The 25,912-nt window shown below is 52.1% G+C and overlaps 2 protein-coding genes and 1 long non-coding RNA gene across 5 annotated transcripts in view; 1 reads left to right on the forward strand and 2 right to left on the reverse strand.

Annotated features, from left to right (window-relative positions):
• Positions 1-5,177: 5,177 nt before the first annotated feature.
• Positions 5,178-9,205, reverse strand: Zfp36l2 (ZFP36 ring finger protein like 2). Its single transcript, XM_042266893.2, has 2 exons — positions 9,019-9,205; positions 5,178-8,521 (listed from the first exon to the last, which is right to left on the reverse strand). Exons 1-2 carry the CDS (start codon positions 9,067-9,069, stop codon positions 7,118-7,120), a joined length of 1,455 nt encoding a protein of 484 aa, XP_042122827.2. The 5' UTR covers positions 9,070-9,205; the 3' UTR covers positions 5,178-7,117.
• Positions 9,206-12,838: 3,633 nt separating this feature from the next.
• Positions 12,839-25,912, reverse strand: part of Thada (THADA armadillo repeat containing) — a 294,771-nt gene continuing 281,697 nt past the window's right edge. For all 3 annotated transcript variants that reach the window (XM_006990503.4, XM_076558882.1, XM_076558883.1), the window contains 2 exons: positions 15,034-15,203; positions 12,839-14,038 (listed from right to left, as the gene is read on the reverse strand). In XM_006990503.4, the coding sequence (XP_006990565.1) occupies positions 13,658-14,038; positions 15,034-15,203 (551 nt within the window). In that variant the 3' untranslated portion in view covers positions 12,839-13,657. The remainder of the gene's footprint in view (positions 14,039-15,033; positions 15,204-25,912) is intronic.
• LOC143270106 (uncharacterized) lies at positions 19,589-21,526 on the forward strand. The gene is made up of 3 exons (XR_013047050.1): positions 19,589-19,712; positions 20,730-20,836; positions 21,429-21,526. It is a non-coding gene; the product is annotated as an uncharacterized LOC143270106 (long non-coding RNA).

Below are 25,912 nucleotides of genomic sequence, written 5' to 3' on the forward strand. Positions count from 1 at the left end.
ACCCTGAGACCTCATTTGTACACTCCCTGAAGGCAGCAGTAATCAGTTTACCCTTTACCAGACAGTGGAAACTCTCTGTGGGACAGAGGAGAGGTCCTGCCCCTCGGCTGCCTGCCCAATGGGGGATCTGCCAGCAGGTGAATCACAACAGCTCTGGCCTCACCCTCTGTGTTCACTGACTGCAGTATCTCTCATCCATTAACGTTAACAGGTGGCTTTGGATTTCTGTTGGGTTCCACCCACCTCTGGGGCATGCTGGGTCTGGGCACACTGTAGGGGTAAAGTCCTGGGACATTACCCTCAATCATCCTCAAGTCTCAAGGGCCTCTAGGTCAGGGAGAGTCACACCAGCTGGGAATATCAATGTTCCTATGCCACCACCTGTTTTTCTCCTCTTTGAGCCAAGGTCTGTGTCCTGAATCTCAGTATATAGACCAGGCTGGTCTCAAACTTACAGCCTCTGTCTGTCTCCTGGGTGCTGGGATTAAAACTGAAAGCCAACCCCATCTAGCCTGTGTCTCTCTTGAAGTGGACTCTGCCCATGGTGTTAGGGTACTGATGGTGGCCCTGGGTAGGGACAGGAGCTTTCCAGTTACCTCGAGCCTTAAGTACGGTGGACGTGGCGAGGTAGTGGTGAGTAGTGGTGAATAGTGGTGAATAGTGGAATAGTGGTGAATAGCCTAACATTGACCAGACCCCAGGGTTCAGCCCCGGCACAGCCAAGCAACAACAGCCAAGTCAATTACTCTGAACCTCTTTTGGAGACTCGAAGGTGACCCACCCTGCCATGGCTGCTGGAATTTCCTCAGACCAGGCCCAGTTCTCTTCTATATAAACAGGCCTGGAGTCCAGAAGAGGGGCCACAGGCCGCCCACAGCTGGCCTGGCCTCCTGCAGAGGGGTCACTGGGAATTCTGTGTTTCATCAAATATTGCTGGGCTACAGAGTTTTATTTGAAAATAATTTTAATTAGCCGGAAACTAGGAGTTTAATAAATGGAAAACAGAGAACTTTCCAAGGCCACAGCTGGGAAACACTCGCTTTAAAAAAAAAAAAAAAAGAAAAAAAATTCCGCCTTGATTCCCAGGCCAGTTAAAGCACCCTGACTGGAGGACCCTGAGTGCCAGACAAATCCACAAGAAAAACAAAGCTTATTTTTAGAGAAATATTTTAAACTTGGTTTCAATGATCTCAGGAGTTTCCTTCCCCATCCGTCTTGGGTCCTTACATCTTCCCTCTATTTTGGGGCGACCTCCCCGGGCGAAGAATGAGTATCGGACAGGAGCTATTTCTGCCCAGATGAAAAGAAGAGGCCCCTCCCTCAGCGCCCCCAGAGAATGAATTGTTGCTAAAAATGTCCCCGCAGGCAGCCAGGGGCCCCTGAGGCCCGTCTTGGCAGGTGTGCCCATCCTGACGGTGGCTCTGGGGTCCCTGCAGGCTTGGAGACAGTGGCCACTCGCCCGCTAGCCCTGTCTTGCCCCCGCCCAGCAGGAAGCCGGTCGCAGCCTGGCAGTTATTTCCGGGTTTTGAAAGCAGTTTTAAAGTTGAAAGAGGCTTGTTAAGAAGGGCTGCTTTGCCTTTATAGGTGTGGGTAAACCTCCACCCCCACCCCGGACAGACACACCCCCATACCCCTGCGGACACCACCAGACCCAAACACCGCAAGCAAGCGGTACACACACACACACACACACACACACACACACACACTGAAGGCCCACACCCCTCCCCCACGGCGGCAGCCACATACAGACACACCCAAACCCACCCACACACACACACACACACACACACACACACAGCAGGGCACAAGGACACACCCACCAGAGCAACCCATGTACTCAGCATGCACACACACACACACACACACACACACACACACAGCCCCCACATCACGACACCTATGACCCTAACACAGAGACCCACACACTCCCACACCCTCAAACCCTACAACCCTAAATACACAGCACAAACCCAAACCCACACTCCACACACAGATCCACACACCCCTACAACAGGCAATCCATACATCACAAGATACACCCACAATCATCAACACCCACAGACCCTTATACTCCGTAAGATTCATAACCCCCTACAGCAGCTTTGTCCAGAAACACATCCCCACCCACCCCTTCTGAATCCATTACACACATCGCAGACACAGATCAGCACTCATAAACACCTGTCTATGCAGACAGACACTGGGGACTCACAGACACAAACCCACCTCCCACATGGGTACCCCTTCACACCTCCCTTCAGAGGTGCCTTGCCAAGCATACCCATGAATGCTCCTGCACTTTTCCAGCTCCACTGGTAATAAGTTAGAAGAGAGGTACCACAGCTGCCTGCTCTGGCGCCATCCATCTTCCCGCCCTGCCTCAATTTCCTTTTTCCTTCTCTCCCTCCCTCTTTGGCTTGCTAGTGGCTCAGATCAAGAATTGCACTGCCTAGCTGGGTGGTGGTGGCGCACGCCTTTAATCCCAGCACTCGGGAGGCTGAGGCAGGCGGATCTCTGTGAGTTCAAGGCCAGGCAGAGGCAGGCGGATCTCTGTGAGTTCAAGGCCAGGCAGAGGCAGGCGGATCTCTGTGAGTTCAAGGCCAGGCAGAGGCAAGCGGATCTCTGTGAGTTCAAGGCCAGCCCGGTCTACATTGTGAGTTCCAGGACAGCCAGGGCTACACAGAGAAACCCTGTCTGGAAAAAACAAAACAAAACAAAACAAAAAAGCCCAACAAAACCCAAAAAACTGCCCTGAATGTCTAACGCTCACTACATCTGCCAGAATAATAAATACAACAAAATGAGATTACAGCTGAGCGTTGTGGGGAACACCTACAGTCCCGAATCAGCTGGAGGCTGAGGCAGGAGGATCTGTAGTTACAAACAAACAAAAAAGAGCTTGACTGGCCTCAGTCCAACAGCTTGGTCAGCCTGAAAGGGCTGCAGAGACCCAACTTCCGGTTTAAAAAAAAAACTGGGTGCGAGTCATATCCGCCTTCATCTGTCACCACAAGCAAAGCTGGGGGACAGCGGTGTGTCTGCAGGTGGGTTTCCTCCCAAGGTTTAATGTTTTCCAACTCCCTGTAGACATCCACCCGAGCGATGGCTTTCCCGAGGCCCCCCAGCAGGCTCGACACCGAGGACCCTCCCTCAGGAGCAGACCTGGCAGTCAGGAGTCTGGCCTACCCCCTTTCCTGCATCAAGGGCCTTCCAGGCCACCCCGCTCACAACCCTCCACGTCTTCACGCTCGTCAGTGAGGCAGGGTTCAGCTGTGTGCTGTCTTTTGCACATCCAGCAGGGGATGCAGACAGCAGGATCTGTGCTCACACACATCCTCCTCCTGAAATAGTTTATAAGGCGGGGCACACTAGTTGCATTGTTTCAAAATCACCCCAAGTCTCCAAGCAGTCAGTTGGAAGGCCTCTTGGAACCACTAGGTTCTGGGCCTACAACGGCCCCTGAAGGACTCTCTCTAGACTCACCTGAAGCCTCCGCTCTCTCAGCTCCACGATGCAGACTGAGGTGGCTACTCCTACTTTGTCCTGACTTGCAAGTTTTACTTTTAGATCTTGGATTTACAAACAAACAAACACACAAACATCCTCAGGGTGATCAAGTACAGGCTGTTTGTTATTTATTCTGGTTGCTGCCGAAACGAAACACAATGACCCAGAGCCTCCCCTGATGTGTGTGGGTGAGAAAACTTCTGAATGACAACCTACCTCCCCAAGCTTTCCACGCTCCGACGCATCTAAGACACAAAACTTCAGAGCCCAGCAGTTGGGCTTCCCAAGAGAGCAGTTTTAAAAAAATGAATGTGGCTTACCCCAAAGAGAAGTCCAACATTCCAGCTGATCAATAGTACTTGTTCAGAAAAATAAGTTTGGGAATGAAGTGGAAACAAGGTCTTTGAAATGCAGCCGGGCCTAAATAGCTCCACAGTGGAGCCGTTTCCTCCTGATTGCACATTCTTTATGGCCCAGAGGCCAGAGAGCTGCAGGGGCTTCTCCCAACCCCAGGCCTTCTTGGCCTCAGGCTCCCTCCACCCCCAAGGCCCAACATCTGGGAGAACTTTGAAACTGTTCTCCACTCTGGCAGCAAGCACATAAAAAAAAAAAAAAAAAAAAATCGCTCCAGCGAACACCAACTCCATCTTCCTTAACGAGAAACAGCTGGCCAGCCTGGCGATGCATCCCTCAGACACCCCCCCCCCTCCACTCCTGCTCAGCTGTGAGTCACAGGAGACCCTGGCCAAGGCAGGGCCCAGCCAGAGTGGGGGCTAAGATTGGTTGATAGAGCCCAGCTGTTATGGATAAGAAAGCAAACTATTGCCGCATCTCCTGCCTACTTTGGAAAAGGTGTCTGAACTGGGTGTATGGGGGTTGGGGGGAGAAAAATCCAACTGTCTCAGGAGTTTCAAAGTGATGGTTTTAAAACAGGGTAAAAACAACAACAACAACAAAAAAACACCCAAAACCACAAGTGACTTTAGCTTGTTAAGCTTTGAGAACCCGGGAAAGCAAGGTAGTCTTGTGTCTTCTGTAGAAGTCGGGTTGAATTTGCTTTCTGGCCTGCCCGGTCTTCCTTTTGCATAAATAGCCTGAATGTGCTCATTCCCAGAGGAAGTTGTCTGTGTAAACAAACATCACCCAGATAGAAGTTTAACCCGCTTAATCTTCCTCCCTCTCTGAACGAGGACATAACCCAGCTTTTCCAAAGTCCAAGCAAAACCCTGGACTCCCAACGCCTGGCCCCAAACTCCACATCCAGCCCCCCCTTGTCAAGGCTACAGGCCCTGGTCAGGCATCCTGGAGAAAAATCGGCCCTTCAGCTGCCAGAGCAGCCACGTGATCCACTGGGTGACTCACAGGCCGGCCACACCCCTTGCAGTCTCCCGCCAGGCCCTGCCACCAGCCAGCCAGCCAATACTGGGATGCATCTTATTACCAAAGGGAACAGCTAACAAATGCCCCCTGACAGCCAAATAATTACTGTCTTTCAGCTGAAAGGACTTGCTAGAAAATAAATACAGGTACAAGTGGATGCAGGCTCTTGTGAGGTCTGCCAGCTCCCCACATCCTCCCCCCACACCCCCTTCCCCGACCTGCAGAGGCCATGGAAAGCCAGGAAGAGAGACCAGCTTAAAAAGAAGACTCCTTTCACTCAGGGATGCTTTTTTTTTTTTCCCAAAAAATTTTATTGGGGGAAAACTACAAAACATTTACAGTACAATGTTTACAGTCACAATTTGTAGTGAACTGATTCCCCAAAATATATTACAACTCAAGTTGACTTATCTTGTTACATTCAAAAACCTACTTCTGTCAAAAGTAGTCCAGAGTACACTCGGTGCTCCAACTGTACCTACATACAAACTTAAGCGCCTGCTCATTCCTCCGCCATCCAGGAAGGCCTGGGAGTCGACATTCCTGCCTTTTTACATTGAAAAATAATAGTACAAGTTTTGGACTCTCACAAAACAAGGCATATTCATGTACTACAGACCATTTCAGCACTAAGATGGCCCTCTTCACTTTATAGCTATATAAAAAAAAGTGGTAAAAATCTCTTCCTTTTGTGCAGGTGAACCCATCCGACATTCAAATTCTCTCAAGCACTAATGAAATACTTATTTGGTTGAGGAAGATTTAAGGCAAGTTCGGGCCCTGTGAAGGCACTGAGAGCATTTCCCCATTATTGCTACATGTCTTTATACTCAATGTCACAGTAGATCTGGTGGTGGAGTCAGCAACCATTTTTTTTTTTCTTGCTGGTTTATAAAGCTGGAATTAGAAAAGCATGCCACATGTGAGCCTGACTGCGAAGTTATGTGGTCATTCTTTCTCTCTTTAAAGCTGGATGGGCCACAACCATTATACATTCTAAGAAAAACTCAAAATGTTCCTCAAACTACTTCCACAGCATCAAGATAGATAGATTTCTGTCAAGAAATCATGCAATCTTTTGAAATTTACGTAAACAAGGAAAGAAATTAATGAAATAAATATTACATACAATCTCTTAAATTAAGATTTTTTTCTTACTCATTTACAATAAAATAACCAAGTGAAGTTACAAAAGGCATATATTACTGTGAAAAGAACATACACTCCACATTTTGCCGATTAATAATGGCAATTATAATTTAACATAATAAAAGAATATATATCTATTGCTTTTCATCATACTCGATAAATACAGTATGAACAACATCCTCAATGTATACTTTTCACAAGATAATAAATAAGTTAAATAGTTTTTTTTTTTCATATTGAGTTGTGGTGCCGTGGCGCGAATCAACTCAGAACAGCTAAAAATGAAGCACACTTGTCTCCCAACAAGGACGAACTGAGCTCTGCTCAAGGCTTCCAGAGAGCAGAGGAAACGGTTCTAGACTAAGCACCCACTCAGTGGTGCAATGAGACCAGTATCGAACTTTGGAATGCAAGGTTCCCTCCCCCCACCCCAAACATATATAACTTTGTTTAAAAAAACAAAAACAAAAACAAGGAAAACAACCGCACTCACGGGCCGAAGGCTACTCGTTTCAAGGCATGTTCTTGGCATTACACTGAATTCTAGAAGCTTATAGTTTAGGGAGGTGGCAGCCGGCTGGCTCACACTGGTCTGAGACAATACATTAGGAACCCCTTCCAAGGTTAAGAGTTCTCACATCTGGACTGTAACTAAGGCTTTCAAGTGAAAGAAGAGATGGAATGGTGATTTTTAGCTGCTGGTGCTGGGCCGATTTTTTTTTTTTAAACTAGAGTTTCAAACTCATCTGAGACCTAACCAAGTGTTTGGTATCTTTTGTTCTACCGTATCACAACCGCCTGTTGTGACTATTTTTGTTCATCCACACAAAGTTCGTTGGCTTTTATTTCAACAAGAACGAAACTCTTTTATGTAATAATAATAATAATAAAAATGATTAAAAAAAAAACAACGAAACGAGAAAACCGAAAGGGAAGGGGCGGGGCCCCTCCCAGCAAGAGTTCGAGTCCAAGTGCTCGGCAGGGGGGCCTGCGAGTCGGGCCTGCGGCCGTGGTCACCCCTGAACCCGGTGCCCCCCGGCGGCGCCTCTTCCCAACCCCTCGCGGGCGCCCCCTTGCCTCAGTCGTCGGAGATGGAGAGGCGGCTGAAGATGGGCAGGCGGCGGCCGGGATCCAGGCTGGGGGACTCGGAGCCGCTGAGGCTGCCCGAGCTCAGCGAGCCGCTCAGGTAGCTGTCGCGGTCCGACAGCGAGTCCGGGGGGCTGGGGGGCGCGTCGAACACGGGCGACTCGGACAGACGGCGCGGCAGCTGGAAGCCGAAGGGCGGCGAGGGCGGCGCGGGGGCCGCGGCGGGTTGCGCGGGGGGCGGCGCGGGGCCGGCCAGGCCCTGCTGCTGGCTGCGGTAGTAGGCGGCGGCCGCGGCGGCGAAGCTGTGGGTCTGGATGGCAAGCGGCGTGATGAGGCTGCTCAGCTCCGGGCCGAAGGCGAAGGCGTTGTTGGCACACGAGGTGGCCGAGCAGGTGGCGCACGGGGCTCCGGGGGGCAGCAGGTCCTCGGCGGCGCTCCCGGGACCGTAGAGCAGCGCGGCCGCCGCTGCAGCCGCCGCCGAGGCGCAGCACGTCGGGGCGCCCGAGGGCGTGGATGCGGCCGACGTGGAGGAGCAGGAAGAGGCGGAGGAGGAACAGGATGAGGCCGAGGAGGAGGGCGGTGGCGGCGTGCGCGACGTGGGGCTGTCGAGCAGCAGCGGCGACTCCAGACCCCCCGGGGGCTGGTGGTGACCCGACGGGAAGCCCGAGAAACTGAGGCTGTGATGCAGCTTGGGCCGCGGCTCCCGGGCAAAGCCCAGGTGCAGCGCGTCGCGCGCGCCAAACGCTCGCAGGTCCCCGGAGGCGCCCCCCGATGGCGCGGGCCGCCGCTCCTCCGCGTTGTGGATGAAATGGCAGCGCGGGCCGTAGGGGCAGAAGCCGATGGTGTGGAAGGTGCGGCACAGCTCCGTCTTGTACTTGGGGTGCCGAGTGAGGCTGCGCAGCTCGTGGAAGCCGTGGGCGAACTGGCACTTCTCGCCGTACTTGCACGTGCCGCTCTCCTCGAAGGGTCGGCACAGCTCGGTCTTGTAGCGCGTGGAGTTGATCTGGGAGCCGCTGCCCCCCTTCTGCTGCTGCTGCAGGTGCAGGAGGTGCTGGCTGCGCTCGCCGTTCTCGCTGAACGAGCGGTCCCGGAATTTGCTCTCCTTGTTGACCAGAGCGGTGCCGCTGCCCCCCGAAGGCTCCTTGAGCTGGCCGTAGGAGGCCGGGCCGCCCGCGCCTGCGGGGCCGCAGCTGCTGCCGTTGGGGGCGCCTGGGAACTTGGGCGAGCAGCTGCCCGGGCTGGGCGCGGGGTGGGCGAGCGCGTGGAGGTTGCTGGCCGAGTGGCGTCGCAGGAAGCCCGGCGTGAAGCTCGAGCTGTTGGCAGCAGCCACGGGCGTCCCCACCGCCTTCTTGTCCAGCATGTTGTTCAGATTGAGGTTGGCCAGGGATTTCTCCGTCTGCCAAAGGGAGGGGAGCGGGGACGGGGTGAAGATCGGAAGGGGAGGAAGAGTTGGGGAGAACTCAAGCCTAGTCCCCAACTGCCCACCTTCTTTTCTCCCTGCGGACTTCAACTCGGCCTCCGCCGTTACACTCGCGAAAGCCAGGCCGGAGGGAGTGGAGGACGCCCACCCGGGCCGCGGCCGGGTCTAGCCATGTGATCCCGGGCCCGTGGCCACGGGGTGGGCGGCGCAAACACTGTCCGGGAAGTCCCGGCAGCGTGGCCGTGGTCGGCCCGGGAGGAGCGCCGCTGCTCCAGCCGCTACTCGCTCGCTCCCTCCCCGCTCTCCACGCCCACAGTCGCAAGCGCACAGGGCTGCTAACTCCAGGACTTCCCTCCACCCGAAAAGTCAACTTGGAAGGGTCCCCTCCCGCCCTAACCCGGCCCGGCAAGCCCAAGCCTCGGAACTCCAGGGGTTCCAGGCGGTCCGCCATCCTTCCCCGCTCGCCGGCTTACCTTGCACAAGAAGTCGATATCGTAGAAGGCGGACAGGAGTGTGGTCGACATTTTTTTCTCTCTGGGTCCTGTAATGGTCGGAACTGCAAGCGGGGAGGGTTGGGAGGAGCCCTCGGTGCGGCGCGGCGCGGCCCGGCTGGAATCGAGACGAATAACGGGCGAGGGGCGGGGAGGGACGGAAAGTTTGCTTGCGGGGCCGAGGAGGAGGAGGAGGAGGAGGAGGGAGGAGGCCGCGGCGCGGAGTGGGGGGGCAGAGGAGAAGCAAGAGCGCAGCTCGGCGCCCCGGCCCGCCCCCCGCGGGAGCCGACGGCAGCTCGCGGACTGGTGGAACTCCGAGACCCGCGAGCGCGCGCCCTATATAGAGCCCGGGAGCCGCGCGGCGGCGGGGCCAGGCGCACCCGGGGAGGGGACTGAACGCTGACCCGCCGGGGTCTCCAGGCAACGCCGCCCGCCGGCTCGCCGACGTCAGGCGCCTCCTCGGCCTCTCATTGGTCGCCGCCAATTTTTCCCCCCTCGGGGGAGGGGGCGGGGCGGGGAGGGGCGGGCAGCCCGGGCGTCCGGGCGGCGTGGGGAGCGCGGCCCCTTTGGGTGCTGTTGGGTGGCGGCGGCGGCGGGAAGATCCCGCTCTCTTCTGCCTCTGGGCCTGTACCGTTGGAATGCGCTTGCACGTTCTATCTGTGGCCCGGACCGGGTTACCCTGGACGTGCCCTCCCCCGCCCGACCCTGCTAGGCCGACTGGCACAGCTTTCATCTCCCACCCTTGGTTTTTGCACGGCGCGCGGGAATTGCAAAATGCAACAATATTTGCAATGATGCGTGTGGCCAGACTGGTTGGCAAAGGGTGCTTAGGACTCGGGGGGCGGGCTCGCGGCCTGTCCCGTAGGTGGCAGCTCGAACCCAGCTGCACGTGGAGACGCAGTAGGGGTGGGGGCGGGAGCGGCCAGCCTGGAGGAGCACTGGCCCGTTTCTCCGCCCCTCTCCCCGCCCAGGCTCGGTAAACAGGACTTGAGCGCTGGGGCCTGCGGGGCAGGGCTGAGTGTCTGAGGACAAGGCGCTGGCTTTGCTAATCACATCACAAGACCTTGAGCCTGGGCCAAAGGCGCGGAGTGGCGCGGGGTGTCCGGGGCGGGAGAGCCCGCTCGGGGAACTAGAGGGAAGTCGGGGGGGGGGTGGGGGAGCACTGTGGACATGGAGGAAGTCACTTCCTTCACCTTTGTGTCTGCTAGTTGGCCTGGCCTCCCCAACCCTCTTAGGGGTGGGGGTGCAGCTGCTGGTCAAGGCTTCCCGCCCTGCACAGCCTCAGCCTGTCGAGTCCTGCAACTTTCCCTCTTTGGCTGTGGGAGGCACCGCGTCGAATCTAAGCTCTGGGCTGGCTGCGGGAGGTGGTGGTTGCTGAACCGCCAGTCGGGGGTGTAGGGGGTGTCCCAATTCTGTTGGGTTTTGGTGCAACCCCCACTAGCTTTCGATAGAAAATGCTTTCCCAAAAGTCGCCCGGCTCTTTTTGAGAGGGGGCAGACACCCCCACCTAGCGCCCAGCGAGGCTAAAGCCACTACCAGCTTTTGTCGGCGATCTGGAGTCAGGTCTTTCCTCCCCACGCCGCCGAGTCCACACTGGCTGCCAGAAGGTGGAGTTGGGCCCATGATTTCACCCAGCTGGCAGCTCAGGCTGGCCTGGGTGGAAGGCCCGGCAGCTGCCAGGGAGGGACGCTTGACCTCCACCCTCCTACGTTGCGCTTCCTGTCGGCTTGCAGTCCAGTGTGCACCTGGGCTGTAGCAGTTAACCTGGGAGGGAAGGAGGTCGACCTGCCTGTCACTCAGCTGGCTCTCCTGAGTTCTGCGCGCATCTGCCGGCACGGTGGCGCCTGCTGCCCCTGCAGCTGGAGCCCAGGGCAGAGCTGGAGGACGTTAAAGTCACAAATGTGGTCCTGAGTGGCTGCAGTGGCTCACACCTAGGATCCCAGCACTTGGGAGGCTGACTTGAGTTTTAGGCCAGCCTAGCTCAGCTCTGTATGAGACCCTATCTCAATAAAGAAAAAAAATATATATAGATTGAAGTTTCGCCCCTGGTAAGTCATGTGGCCTGGGCAAATCACAGTCTGTTTGGCACTTGGGTTTTCTTACTTTTTTTTTTTCCCTTCGTAGCTGAGGACTGAATCCAGGGCCTTGCTCTTGGAGTTTTCTTACTTTTAACACAAAGATAAAATTCGTCCTTTACCTCTGTCAAGGCACAAATTATCCAAGGAGGTGTCTACAGATAAACAAAGCCCACACCATCTTAGGTATTAAAGGTATTCTGGCTTTTGGCTGTGGCCAGAGCAGAAGGGCTGAGGGTCACAGAATATGAGTACAGAGTCAGGGGCCATCCAAATCTTAGGGCCCTAAAGCTTGGAGCCAAAAGCAAGTAGTGACTTTAGGAAAGATGGCTGCTTCACTCTTCCTGCCCACACTGGCTTTGTCCCCTAGAGAGGGCTGGGCACCTGGGGCTGCAATGACCCCAAGCATGAGCATGAGTCTCTGTGACTGAGGTTTCCCAGGTTCCCCTCAGCAAATCATGGAGCCACCACACCCCTAGCTGCTGCTGGTAGGATTTCAGATACAAACCTGTGGAAACATCCATCCCTCCTGCCCTCCCAGACTGGCCATAGCCAGCCAAGATCCAAATCTGCGGTATCTCCCAGCCAACAGCAGCGAGAACACCCACTGGGTAGACTTGGTAGGATGGACTTGGAGATAACATAAACATGTTCTGGTACATGCTTTGGTGCGGCATGCCTGCTAGTGTGAGACAGTTTTATTGTTATGTAACTGCTTTCATTTCATTCTAGATGGGCCCTGATCAGAATCTCCCACTTTATCATCCCATTACACCACCAGCCCTCTCACCAGCTAGATCTTAGAATAAAGTAGTATAAGGCTGGACATGGTGGTATGTGCCTGTAATCTTGGCACTCGGGAGGCAGAGGCGGGAAGATGAACACAAGTGTAAGGCAGCTTGGTGTAAAAAGCAAGCCCTGACTCAGAAAAGCGAAACCCAAAACAGACTAAAAAATGTCAGGTTTTCAATTTTTCATCAAGGGTGGGCTACACTGGTGCCTAACTAGGTGATTACTACCGGGTCATACAATCCCGCAGCTGGTGCTGAATGTCTGCAAACCACCTAGGGGATTTTCTGTTCCTCCTCAGAGACACCATGGACATTGCTTGTCTTCCCTCTTCGTGTAGACCAGTTCTCTATGCTTCTTTATGGTGCTGGGTGGTTTTCTTCCCAGAGACCGGTTACGTTTGTAACCTCAGCCTTTCTGCAGAGGGAAATGGCCCAGCAAACATCTTTCTAGTCTGCACATTCAATTCTCTTTCCCTGTAATCCTAAGTGACCACTCAGCTGGGAAGTATCTGGCTGTATTTATAGGCCCTACAAGTTTCTAACTATGGCTGGCGTGGTCTTTGGAGATAACCAGGAATGTGGATCAGGCTACAGCACTTACCCTGGGTGGGGAACACTCACTCTGAAAGTATACATTAGCAGTGTTTGATAAAGGCGCGCTGTACAAGCCTGCACCTGAGTTGGATCTCTGGAACCCATGTGAAGGTGGAAAGAGAGAACCGACTCTGAAGGTGTCCCGACTTCCACAGACATGCGTGCTGTGGCATGGGTGCTCGGCCCTCACGCACAGGTTTAGAGTAAGTTTTAAGCTAGAAAGCTAAAGAACTAGACCAGCAGCATAATGTGTGCAAGAGCGCCACCTGCTGGGCATCTGAGGAAGCCTGCTGGCTGGGCTTGGAACCGAGAAAATCCCTGAAGGTTTCTAGATGGAATCACTGAGGTGGATAAATGTGTTTATTAACCTCTAAATAAGGATCGTTTTGTTGCTTCCAACAATCACAGGACAGTCAACAGGGTAGGTATCACATGAATCATGCATTTGTTCAGGCTTCTCTTTCCCCCAGGCTCCTTCGAAGAGCAGAATCAAACAATGGACAACAACCAGGTTTCCAGCCTCACAGGCCTTTCTGGGGGAGACAGGCAGGACACTTAATATGGGCCTCTGAAAGACTTGAACATGGAGATAATACAACACAAGTATTTGCAGGGGGTGGATTCTTAATTCTCCCAGAATCTAACACTTGGGACATATTTCTTCTTTGGTAAAATGGAATAAAGTTTATAATATAGGCTGTTTGCTAAGTAATCCAGCTCCTACACAGAGCCCAAACCCAAACAAACAAAAGAGCAGTGTGTGTGTGTGTGTGTGTGTGTGTGTGTGTGTGTGTGTGTGTGTGTATGGGGAGTGGGAGGACTTGCTTGCTGAAACTCTCTTCAGTATAGTCATTGTCTGGGAAAGGAGATCTGGCTGGAATGGCACTTCTTCAGGACAGAAAAGGCTAATTCAGGCCTGCAGGTGGCCTGCACCTGGGACAGAGTAAACATTCAACATTCAACATAGTGGCCTCACTTCCTACAGGAGCCACAACAAACTGGGCTGCCTTCAATGAGTGTGCACAGGACAGAGCCTCTGTAGGAAGAAGCCTAGACTCCCAGAAGTGGGCAGGTGCAACAGGACAGACTTCAGTTTACGTCCAACATGTTCCTTGTAGACCCGAGTTGGGGAGATACTCCACCCGCTGCCCCAGCCTTCTTTCAACAGGCTGCTTCGGAAGCTCTTGGGGCCATTAACTGTCTCCATTCGCTAGGACAGTCCTCGGCTCTGAGAACGTCCTTTCCTTCCAGGAAGGCCAACAGCCTCAGGACAGCCAAAGTCCTTTCCTCCTGAATGCGCAGCCTTGTGTGCTCCACTGTCTTCAGAAATTCAGCCGAGGGCGGAAGTTCTCTCAGGAGCTGAGAGACGAGGAGACGCTGCTCTGATGCTACTGTCTGCAGGTGACAGAGCTTCTGGGAGTGATCGGACGGCCAGCCAGGCTGACAGAGAAGGAAGAGCGGCCTACACAGGTATTTCACGAAGGTCAGCGTCTCAGCCCAGAAGTTGACTTCTGACTTTTCAAATATGTGGTCGTCTTCTCCCTACAGCAAATGAAACGCCCCACAGTGACCTTAGAGGGAGTGCTGCCCAGCCCCAGGCTCACCACATAGGCCCCCTAGATGTGAGAGCTGTGTCCCCTCCACAGCTGACGGAGGAACCACTCGGCCTGTCAACACCCACGCCCACCACGGGCAGCTCTGAAGTCACTCTGTCCTCCTCTACCAGAGAGAGGCTTTCTCCCAGACGTCACATGACCTTTGATAAAGATGTGTGAGTATGTGAGGAGCTCAAAGCCAAGATGTTTTGGGGAACTAATGGTGAAAAGAGGACCTTGCCAAGGAAGTGATCTTAGATTTAAGGTGTACTGAGAAATCAGAGGAGGAAGCAAGGGAGATCTCGGTGGCAGAGCAAAGACTTACTGAGCACATGCGTGATACCAGCCTTCTGAGACTACATTTCTAGGGTTTTCAAGGTCATATAAAAAACATTTCTACATTTCCACATTTCCTATAAACAGACTGGGTTTTGAACTCTATCTGCTCAGGATGCCAAGTCAGTTAGTAGAGTCCCATGGTTGGGCACAGACTTCTGTCTTTCCCAATGCCTGGGTTGCCTCTGCTGGTTTCAGTTTCCAGATGTGCATGACTGCTCCCTGTTACTTGGGAAGAGGGGTCAAGCACCTTGTTCCCTGGAAGGACCCTAACTCTTGGGAAATGCTTAGACCCAGACCCGTGAGGACCCTTGCCCATGCTAAGGTCAATGGATATGCATTTCCCATAGTTTAATTTTTAGTACTCAAGGTGTATTTTTCAAAGTGTCTGAAAGCTTGCCGCTGAGACCTCCAAAGTAAGCCTCAGTGTGTGCGTGCTGTGTGCATCCCCCAGGAGACTTTCTCCTAACCAGAGAAAATGCTCTAATGCTCTCTACATTAGAGCAGCCCGAGGCACACTTCCACCACCCAGAGACTCCTCAGGCCTGTCGGGGCTACACCCAGAGGACACTTCTGCCTCCCAGCTCCCTGAGCAGCTCCGATTACCTGCTGTGGGTCTTGCACGAGGTCCTGGGGGTCGTCACCCTCTCCTAGCAGCCACCCCAGGAGAATGGGCAGTCCTGGCACCAGCTGGTTCCACTGTCGGAGCAAGTCACACAGAACAGCTAAGGCCAGGGCCAGAGCAGCGGAGGCATTCACCTGGCAGAAGGCAAATTCTGTAGAGAGAGGAGGGAGGCAATCAGTGAATGTAGCTCAGGGCCAGCCCCAAGAAGCCCCGAGGACTCTGGGGACATGAAGAGTCTCAGATGAAATCCCTGTCACCACACTGGGGGTGGTGGTGGAGGAACTGCTCACTGAAGGTTCCTAATCCCCCCTGGGTCCTTCACCTGAACCCCACCACCTGTCCTACTCTAGAGCAGCCCCGTCTGGAGGACTAGCCTCTTCTCTTCTTAGCCCCTCTAGCACACTGGAAGGAGAGGGAGCTTTGCCATCTTAAAGTGGCATCATACTTTTCCTCACTTGTTTTACACGGTCCAAGCATTATAGAGACAATTAATAGAGACGGTGGCTGTGTGCCAATAAAATGTTATCTCTGCATGCTGCCATTCAGATTTCAAGTGTGGAAACATATTCTTCAACTTTCCCTCTCCTCATGTAGCCAGGCTGGCTTCAAACTGGATGTGTTGTCAAAGATGACCTTGATTTCGGATTCTCTTGGGTGCCTGATTACAGACATGTGCCAGCACACCTGGCTTGTAGCCAAGGATGACCTTGAACTTCTGATTGTTTCTCCCTTTACCTCCCAAGTATTGGGGCTGTAGGTATATGCCACCGTGTCCACCCAGTTTTATTCAATACCGGGGTAAACATGCTACACAAACCTTCTACAACTGGGCTGGTGCCCAGCTCTCAACCATTTACAAATGTGAAACCCCATGCGCCTCACAGGCCATCACTGGGTTTCGGTCTCTACCACTGAGCTATGGCCTTAGCCTAGGGGTTTGCTGACATTTTGTTGCCTCTGTATTGATAGCAAATTCCCTCTTCAGCCGCTGACTTCCCGGCTTTCTGAGGTGAGGTGCTGAAAGAGCAGGTGTAGAAAGAGGAAGCAGGTGTCTGGGGGAACCTGCTTACTTGACTGTCTGGCCTCAGACTCAGTGTGGAGTTGCAAGCAGGTTCAGGGTATTGGCAACGCTTCTCACTCCAACAGCAGGTAGCCTGAACCTCCAGACTCTAGTTTCTCAACTCAGAGCGGAGGTCTTGTGGAACGCTCCTGTACTAGCACCCTAATGATGCATTTCCATTGCACCCTCCTGTCTCCCAAATCCAGTCCCAGCTCCAGCCTGGCTGTCCCCGCCATCTGAGGCCCAGCTGAAGCTGCTCAGCACACAGGAAGAGGGTGAAATCAGGAACGGAAGGCTGAGACCCCTTCAAGGGGGTTGAGCCAGGCTTATGGGGGCCACCATGGAAGGTCTGCGGCACATCGAGCCCTATTGAGGGCTTGGTCTCCACCAAACAGCTGTGCTTTTTATTTCAATTTTTGGTGGTGCCAGGGCCTTGTGAATGTCAGACAAGTCCTGTGCTTCTGAGCTGCACCCTCAGCCCCGAAGTCTAAGGCTGGGTGTTACTATTTCTGCTTCACAGATGAGGCCATCAGGGCTCAGGCTAACCCACTGTGTTCACAGAACTCCAAGTGGCTCTCAGAAACACAGTTTTGTTACATGTGAAGCAAAGACTAGGAGAGCAGCAGGAATGTTCCAGAAGCGTGAGCGGAGGATGAGCAGGTCAGTGACTGTCCGGTAGAGCAGAGCTTTGGCTCCCTTAGCAACCACAGGGCTGATCCCTCTGCTCTCAGAGGCTTTAGTGTCTGTTGGCCACACTTGGGCCATGCTGGCCTCTCCCCTTTTACTCCTTTAAAAAGGCACAGGTGTGAGCCTGTATTATGGAGTCAGCAGCAGGCTGCTGATCCTGACACCTTCCAGAAAGTTTACCCTCTGCCTGGCCTTCCTCCTCCTTTCTTCTTTTTCTTTTTTTATAAATTTATAAAAAATCTCCCACCAGGCCAGGTGTGGTGCTACACACCTTTAATTCCAGCACGTTGGATGCAGAGCCCCACAGGTTCAAGGCCAGCCTGGTCTATCTACACAGTAGGTCCAGGTCAACCAGGGATACATACCGAGTGTTAAACAAAATTCACTGAACAGTGAAATCAGTGCCTGCAGCACAGATGACAGATCTGTTGGGTGTGACTGGACATGCATGCCACCAGGAAGGCCAGGTTGCTACACTGGTCCCACCTGACAACAAAATGGCTTCCCTCTGTGCCGTGAGTCATTCTTAGGAGGGATAGAGGGCAGGATGACAGGCACAGAAAGAATGTGTGTGGTGTGGCTGGACATGCACCTGGAGATTATCACAACCCTGGGCACCAGGGAGGAAGCCAGGAAGGTGGGATGTTGGGATTAGATGGAGTGGGTCTTCTGCTTCAGGGCCAGGTACAGCCTACACATTCCCTGGCTGGCTGACTACCTGGCCCTAGACTAAACTCAGTCAGATGAGCTGGGATCTGCTGGCCCAGTCTCCTCTCAAAGGGAGGCTGGGGAAGAACGAAGGGGATTTTCCACTTAGCACTCGGCTGGCAAGTCCATCAAGGACATGAGAAAGCCATCAGCCAAGCCATAAGTGTGGTCGGGAGTCTGTTGTGAACCCAGCAGACCCAAAGGATCTTGAAAAAACAGAAACAAGAACTCAGGACACAATCTGAGAACTCTCCTCTTTGGATTTCAAAAATTCCCACAGAGCGATGGGAATCAAGGCAGTGCAGAGTACGTGAGTGCATGAGTGCGTGCTCGTGTTCCCACTGGTGATCGAACCGAGGGCTTCATGCAGGCTAAGTAATCAGTAATTAGCTCAGCAGACACAGGGATTAGTGGACCCCAGTGCAGAATCAATGGAGGTCAGTTGATAGAGTCCTGTCTACTACGTCAAGTCCTGAGTTCAATCCCCAGTACCTCATAAACCAGGTGTGGTACATGTCTGTAATACCAGCACTCTGGAGATGATGGTAGGAAGATTAGGAATTCAAACTGAGCCTTAGCTAGCAACATGGTGAGTTCAAGGCCAGCTGGGTTAACAAAACAAAACACCCCAAAACAAGAGGGCTTGAGTGATGGCTCAGCAGTTGACATTTAATGCTCTTCCAGAGAACCCGAGATCAGTTCCCAGCACCCATGGTGGGCAGGTCACAGCCACCTCTCATTCTAGCTCCAGGGGATCAATGTCCACTTCTGGCCTCTGCAAGTACCCAAGTACCTGCAGACATGCACGCACGCACACACGCATGCACGCACGCACTCTAAAAACAAAAGACGCATCACCAAATTGAACAAAACCAATAAACCCCACAGAGATATTACTTTTAAATGGCTAGGGTGAGTGTAGTAAACAATAAAAAGGCAGGTATGTTTTTAGTCAAGGTATGGGGGGAGAAAAAGGAAGGAAGGAAGGAAGGAAGGAAGGAAGGAAGGAAGGAAGGAAGGAAGGAAGGAAGAAAGAAAGAAACCCCTCCAGTTTGCTGGTAGGACTAGTCAGTGATGCAGCCCCATTGGAAAAGATTCTTTCAGTTCCTCACAAGACTAAGCCACAAGACCCATCCTACTCTCAGGCATATCTCAGAGAAATAAGAAAGAACCTGTGTTCAAACAAACATCCGATGAACATTCAGAACTGCCTTGTTCATAATGCCAAAAAGCAGAAACAGACACCTGCCGCTGACGCGCGGATAATCCAATGTGGTATGTCTACGCAGCGCCCCAGCTGGGAAAGTAAGCCTGAATTCACTAAGTGAATTCACTAAGGATAACATGCACTCAGTGGACAGTCCAGATCCCAGGAGCCATAGAGCTGGGGATGGAAGCGGTCAGTATGAGGAGTAAAGCATCTTCCATACAGACGGCCCCACCCCAGTGCTCTAAGTGGGTGGCTAGATGGCACAGTCCTGTCTGTGGTCGGTCTGCAGGGGTGGGGGTGGGGATCGGCAGTCACCCGCATGAAATCCTCTTGGACACACAAGTCAGCATCTAGGATTGACTAACCCAGTGCCTCCCGTCATTAGGCACGGAGTCCAGAGGGAAGCAACAAGTCCCGGCCTGCAGCACCGCCGACTTCCTCGGGGCTCTCCTATCCCAGGCTCTAGGGCCAGCCGAGCAGCCATGGGCACCGCGCCTCGCCCACACTTCTGCTCTGCTTCGCTCCCACCTCCACCAAGAGGCTTCCCTTGGGGCTGTTCTCAGCCGCGTCCTCCACACTCAGGGACATTACTGTGACTATTTAGGCAGGTAGGCAGGTACCTCACAGGTGTCAGGCACTTTTCGAATATTAAAAGGAAAGTGTCGGCTGGGCGGTGGTGGCGCACACCTCTAATCCCAGCACTCGGGAGGCAGAGGCAGGCAGATCTCTGAGTCTGAGGCCAGCCTGGGTTCTAGACCAGCCAGGGCTACACAGAGAAACTCCAACCAGTGCTTTGCTGTTTGCCCTTGAATCTATGTTCTCCCTTTGCCCTGCCTGATGTCTGGGTCTTGATCCCTATGACTCTGTCACCCAGGTCTCCTGGCCACTGGGCTCCCAATTGGATTCATCCACTGGGAAATGGGTACTGGGATTCTGGAAGCGCGGAAGAAGTTGGGAGTTCTTCTTTCCTGTGCCCGTCTCTGCAAGCTCTCAAGGTTCTGTAGAGTCTAGACACTGCCACTGTCCTCCCCACGCCTGCCCTTCTGGACCCTAGCCTCCCCTCTGCCTGAGGGGCAGTCCTGTTTCTACCCTTATTGTTTCTGGGTACCTCGGGTTCACTGTTGCCTCCCTTCACCTAGCGGCTCCTCTCCGGGAAGGACACTGTTCCTTAAGGGACACCTGCCTGTATGAAGACAGTTCTGGGTGTCACAATTAGGAGGTGGTGCTATTGGCATGTGACGGGTAGAGAGAGGTTAGGGTTGCTGCTAACATCCTGCAAGGCACGTGCCAGCCACTCTCAGTGCCAGCCAGGCCCAGGGTAAGAGCTGAGCCTCAACCAAACTCTCATATAACTCATTCACTAGAGTCTACCTAGTACAGCAAATGGACAAACTGTCTTTAGGGTCACCAGTAATGACAGGCTGGGTCTCCATCCGAGGCAGATAGGGAGTTGTTTACCTCTTTATCTCCCCATTTCTGGAAAGCACCCCTTCACATCCTCTGGAGAGAGGGCAACAGGTTACAAGTAGCCACTTCCCATGACCAGCTGTCCACTGAGCCCTTTCTGCCCATAGGCGGAAAAGTGTTCTGGGTCTGAAGAAGAGGATACCACCATTATTTGACATTTAAGAAATACTTGGGGAAAAACCCTTTTCAAACATTAGAATTTTGCTTTTGCTTTATTGTCCACCAGTTTCCAAAGGAAACAAATGGTCTAGGTTCCCCAGTTCTTGCAGGTCCTACCTCTCCATAGTGTGGGCTGCGGAGGGCACTGGTCTGGTGTTACACACATGGAAACACATTTTCTTAGCAAACACCATCCCCCCCCCCCCCAGCCCTGAAACAGGGTTTCTCTGTGTAACAGTCTGGCTGTCCTGGATCTCGCTCTGTAGACCAGGCTGGCCTCAGACTCATAGAGATCCTCCTGCCTCTGCCTCCTGAGTGCTGGGATTAAAGGCGTGCACCACCACCGCCCAGCTTTTTTTTTTTTTTTTTCTTTTTTCTTTTTAAAGACAGGACCTCATTGTAGCCTAGCCTGGTCTCAAACCTACTTCACAGATAAAGATGACCTTTAACTCCTGCTTTTCCTACCTCTACCTCTGAAATGTTAGGATTACAGGTATGTGTTACAATGCTTGGTTCCTTTTATTTCATTTTAAGGAAAAGATTATTTTAAAAAATGATTTTTAAAAAGTTTTATTATTTCATTTGTTTATGAGAGAGAGAGAGAGAGAGAGAGAGAATGCTTTCAGTCACCCTTGGAAGCTAGAAGAGGATGTCGGATCTCCTGGAATTTGAGTTCTAGGCGTTAGTTGTGAGAGGCCCATGTGGGTGCTAGGATCTGAACTCAGGTCCTCTGGAAAAGCTGCAAGTGCCCTTAACCACTGAGCCATCTCTTCAGCTGCCCCACCAACATGCTTTAAAGTTGAAACAACGATAACTTAGAAAATACAAATTCGCCGGGCGGTGGTGGCGCACGCCTTTAATCCCAGCACTCGGGAGGCAGAGCCAGGCGGATCTCTGTGAGTTCGAGGCCAGCCTGGGCTACCAAGTGAGCTCCAGGAAAGGCGCAAAGCTACACAGAGAAACCCTGTCTCGAAAAACCAAAAAAAAAAAAAAAAGAAAATACAAATTCACATCAAAGAACTGAGAAAATGCATCGCCTCCTCCATTTTATTTCTTTATTTAACTTTATTTTGTTTTTGAGACAGGATTTCACTATGTTGCCCTGAATGACCTGGAATTTGCCATGTTCACCATGCTGGCCTTGAACTCACAGAGATCCTCCTGCCTCTGTCTCCTGGGTGCCTCTCAATTTAAAAGACAGATACAGCTGGGCTGGAGAGATGGCTCTTCCAGAGGACCTGAGTTCAGATCCCAGCATCCACATCCGGTGGCTTACAAGTTCTTGTAAGTCAAGGTCCATGGGAGCCCATAGCCTAACTTCTGGCCTCTGCCTCTTGGGGACACCTGTGTTCACATGCACATACCTCTTCCTGCTACAGGTAATTAAAAAAAATTCTTCAAAAAAGAATGACTACACCCAATTTGAACCCAAGCAAGCATCTCCTCAGAGTGTGCACCTCTGGTCCAGTAGAGCCAGAGTTCAGGAAAAGGGTTAGGTTACAGCTCCTTAACAGCAGGCGAGCAGAAACTTACACAGCAGTTTTGCATTCCAATCACACTAACACGTAAGGATGGGACTTAGACAAACATTCCACCTTCAGTAGCCAAGTCTGTGAAGAGCACGGGTTCTCCAAGGAATGAGAGGCCCCCAAGGCCGTCAGGGAACTTGTGACATATCCTTTGTTACGTGTGTTCTGTGTTGTTCTCCTGAGCTGCCGGGTCTCTCAGTCCCTGTGCCTGCCACGTGGCCTTGCTAAGGAGAGGACCAAGCCCAACCCAGGCTACTTGGGCCTTCACTTGGCATTCTCCACATGGCAGAGTCTCCGGCTCTCTTCCGGGAAACCACCACCTGTACAACCTCTGGTCACTAGGCCTGCTCCTTAGTAGCTTCCTTCTGCTGAGTACCCAAGGGTCCCAATCAGGCAGCTCTGAGGATGGTGGATGCCTTGTGTTATTCCTGGAAGGGCAATCTGACCCCACCTTATGAGCCAAGGACGGCAATGCCTACACACTGGGAAGCCCTCATGGGTACCAGGGAGACCTGGGCTCCCTTTCCATGGGCTGCCTCTTCCCTAGCCAGGGCAGAGCTCAGTGGTTCTGCATGCACATTCTACATTCCTCACTCACCAGATACCCTGAGACATTTCTTTTCGCCTTCCATGAAGTCACTTCAGTGTTCCTTAGCTGATTTCACAAGAGAACGTCTCTCTTAGAAGACATTTCTTCTAAGCCTGAGCTCTGAATCTCCTGGCTACACACAGGGTCTCTCTGTGTAACAGCCCTGGTTGTCCTGGATCTCGCTCTGTAGACCAGACTGGCTTTGAACTCACAGAGATCCTCCTGCCTCTGCCTCCCGAGTGCTGGCATTAAAATCAAGCACCACCACCGCCCGGCTCAGCCTGAGCTCTTAAGACTAAATGTCTCTTATGAATTTGCAAAGCCACTGTAGACCACACTGTCACTGCCTGGCCCTTGTGCCTTGGCTGACACACACATATACACATACTCACATACCATAAATAAATAAATAAATAAATAAATAAATAAATAAATAAATAAATATTTAGAAACTCTGTTCAAAACGTTAAGTACCTATGATCTCAAAGTTTTGGGGAATCACTGCTCTCCATCTGGGACTGAACCCAGAGCCCTGTGGAGGCTGGCCAAGTGACCTCCCACTAAGCCACGTCCTCAGCCCTAGGAATTTTCGATCTTGAAACTGAATTTATGCTCAAGCCCCCCCCCCCCCCCTAACAGCCTTATCTGTTCCATGTCACTCTTGTTCCCCAGAAGCTGCCCTGGAAATACAGTTCCCCTCCCAAAGGCTTGGTATGCACCTGCTTACATTGCCCTAGACTGCTGGAAATGGGGAGCCGAACCTGAAGAAGGCCTGGGACAGGGAAGTGAAGCAAGGACATAAAAACCTCTCAAGAACAAGGCATGGAAGAAACACCAGTTCAGAGGAGGGCAGCAGTGAGGCCAAGTGAGCAGGAAGAAAGATCAAAAGGTACAGGGTGGATGCATGTACTGATTTTTAAATTTGCAAAAATTGTGTGTATGTGTGTGTAGGTGTGGGTGTGTATGTATAGAGGATGTTTGTGTGTAGGTTAATATGGTGTGTAGGTGTGTGTGTGTGTAGGTTTATGTGTGTGTGTATAGGGGATGTTTGTGTGTAGGTTTATGTGGGTATATAGGTGTGTGTGTGTGTGTGTGTGTGTGTGTGTGTGTGTATGTGTAGGTGTGTATGTGTAGAGGATGTTTGTGTGTAGGTTAATATGGGTGTGTAGGTATGTGTGTGTATAGGGGATGTTTGTGTATAGTGTGTGTGTGTGTGTGTAGGTGTAGGCCAGAGGACAATCTGCAGGAATTGGTTCTTTCCTTTCACCTGAGTGGATCTAACTAAGGTCATCAAGGCTCAGTGCTTGAATCGATAGCCTGCCCCAGCTTCCCGAGTACTGGTATTACAGGTGTACATCATCACCCTACTTGAAGATGGGTCTATAGTAACAAGGGTTCAGACTTGGCATCCAGTGAAGTCCCCCTTCGTCCTATCACTGCCTGGAAGAAGCAGGTTGTTTCTGATGTTGCTGTGGATATGATTAGCAAAAGTCATCAGTACAAAGTCAGACTGCCTACAGCACGCGGCAGGCGCCCTAGCCAGAAGCCACTGTTATCGACAAGGAAAGCTGCAACAGTTAAGTAGTAGGAACGCAGGGCACCGAGACTCGGGGGAGGGGACACTTCTACAACTGCGAGAGGAGAAGCTTTTCTGGAGTACAAATCCTACAACGAGAAGATGTTCCCCTAATTAAACTTACACCCGGAGGAGTTGCTACTCAAGACAAGAATGGAAACCGTGAGACTTGGTCTCACTGCCTACCCTCTACAGGAAACACATCTAGGAGTTAAGTAGACTTCAGGAAGTTATGATGAGAGTCGTTTCTTGAAATTACCTAAAAAGTAATCCATGTTGGTGTAATTCAGATTAAAATTTGTTTTCTACGAAGTCACAGTGTCCTCCAGGTCAGTGATGAGGTCAAACACACTGACGTTATTCTGGAATGTGTGTAGGCCTGGGGGAGGGAGGAGGCCAGCTGCCGTGTGTGTGTCCAGGCCTCACTTTGGAAGGGGCAGCCTGGCCTGCCCCAGCGTCCTCCTATCTTGGCACTCAGGCCGCTGGGCTCTGCAGGTGCTCTGCTTTGGGCTCTCTGGGCCTCTCTGTCCCAACCCGGAGCCCCGGACCCACTGCAGACTTGCCCCAGCCCTTCCTACCATGCTGCTGAGAATGACCTGCCAAAGCAGCCTGAGCAGCTGCGCACGGCGGCCCATGTCTGTCATCTCAGCGCTTGGGAGGCGGAGGCAGGAGGACCAGGCGTTCAGCACCAACTAGGGCTACATGAGACGGCCTCAAAACCAACCAACCGGTCAACCCGACCCAAACAAACCATCCACCAACAGAAGCAGCCCCGACCAAACTGGGCCTTGGCCTTGGGGAGTCTCACTCTGCCTCCTCCCATGGCTCTTTTCTCATGGGAGTATGTTCACAGGTCTCTGGGCTGTGGGTCCTTCTGCTGCTCAGCTCCTTCTCCGTCCTAGTCAACCTCGTATCTTCTCAGCATCCTACGTGAGTCCCCCTCCCCGCTTCGTCTCCACTTACTGTCCTCTCTTTGGAGCTCTTACCCATCTAAGGAGACTCGAGCACCTTGCCTTTACTCTTTTTGATTCTTCCCAGAATTAGCAATCAGGGTAATGTGCTGACTCCCAGTATTTAGGGGGTACATGCCTGCTGTGCCTTGTCAGAGCCGACTTAGGGAGAATATCTGCGAAAAAAGACCTCCACTATCTCAAAATAGTTAAAACATAATTGCCATATGACTTGAAACTCCACTCCCAAGTACAGGCCCCAAAGAACTGGAACTTAACAACATGTACATGGACAATCCAAGAAACTCTGTTTTCAGCAGTCAGAGGGAAGTAACAACCCAATGCCCATGTATTAACAGATGAATACAGAGACAAAACACGGCACATCTACACAATTTGGAATATTACCTAGCCACAAAAAGTAAGTGCCTGCTTCAGCCTACAAAGTGAACGTGCCTTATAAACATTAGGAATAAAGGCGAGCACAAGCGCATATTATATGGTTCCATTAGATGAAGTATCTAGAGAAGGAAGGTGCCTGGAGACAGGAAGCAGACCTTCAGGGGCTGCTTAATGGCTGTACTTCTTCAGAGGAGTGATAAAAATGTTCTGGAACTACACAGTAGTGTTGGTTGCATAACATTGCAAATGTATTAAATGTTACTGAACTGTATACTTTCAAAGGTTCGTTTTGGGCTGGTGAGATAGTGGATAAAGACACTTGCCTTAAGGGCCTGACAACCTGACTTGGATCTCCAGACACCACACAAACGCTGTCCTCTTGGCTCCACATGCAAGCTATGGCAGGGCATTCCCCGCCCTCAATAACAATCAAAATGTAAAAATATTTAATCAAAATTATATTTTAGGTTTATTTTTCTTATGTGCTGGATTCTGGAACTGGAGTTTTAGATGTTTATGAGTC

Source organism: Peromyscus maniculatus, chromosome 22, assembly GCF_049852395.1.
Source record: "Peromyscus maniculatus bairdii isolate BWxNUB_F1_BW_parent chromosome 22, HU_Pman_BW_mat_3.1, whole genome shotgun sequence".
NCBI lineage: Eukaryota > Metazoa > Chordata > Mammalia > Rodentia > Cricetidae > Peromyscus > Peromyscus maniculatus.

Coding starts and splice junctions, on each gene's coding strand:
- Zfp36l2 (XM_042266893.2), bottom strand. CDS start 9,069: ATGTCGACCACACTCCTGTCCGCCTTCTACGATATCGACTTCTTGTGC. Junction 8,522..9,018: donor ATATCGACTTCTTGTGCAAG/GTAAGCCGGCGA, acceptor TCCCTTTGGCAG/ACGGAGAAATCCCTGGCCAA.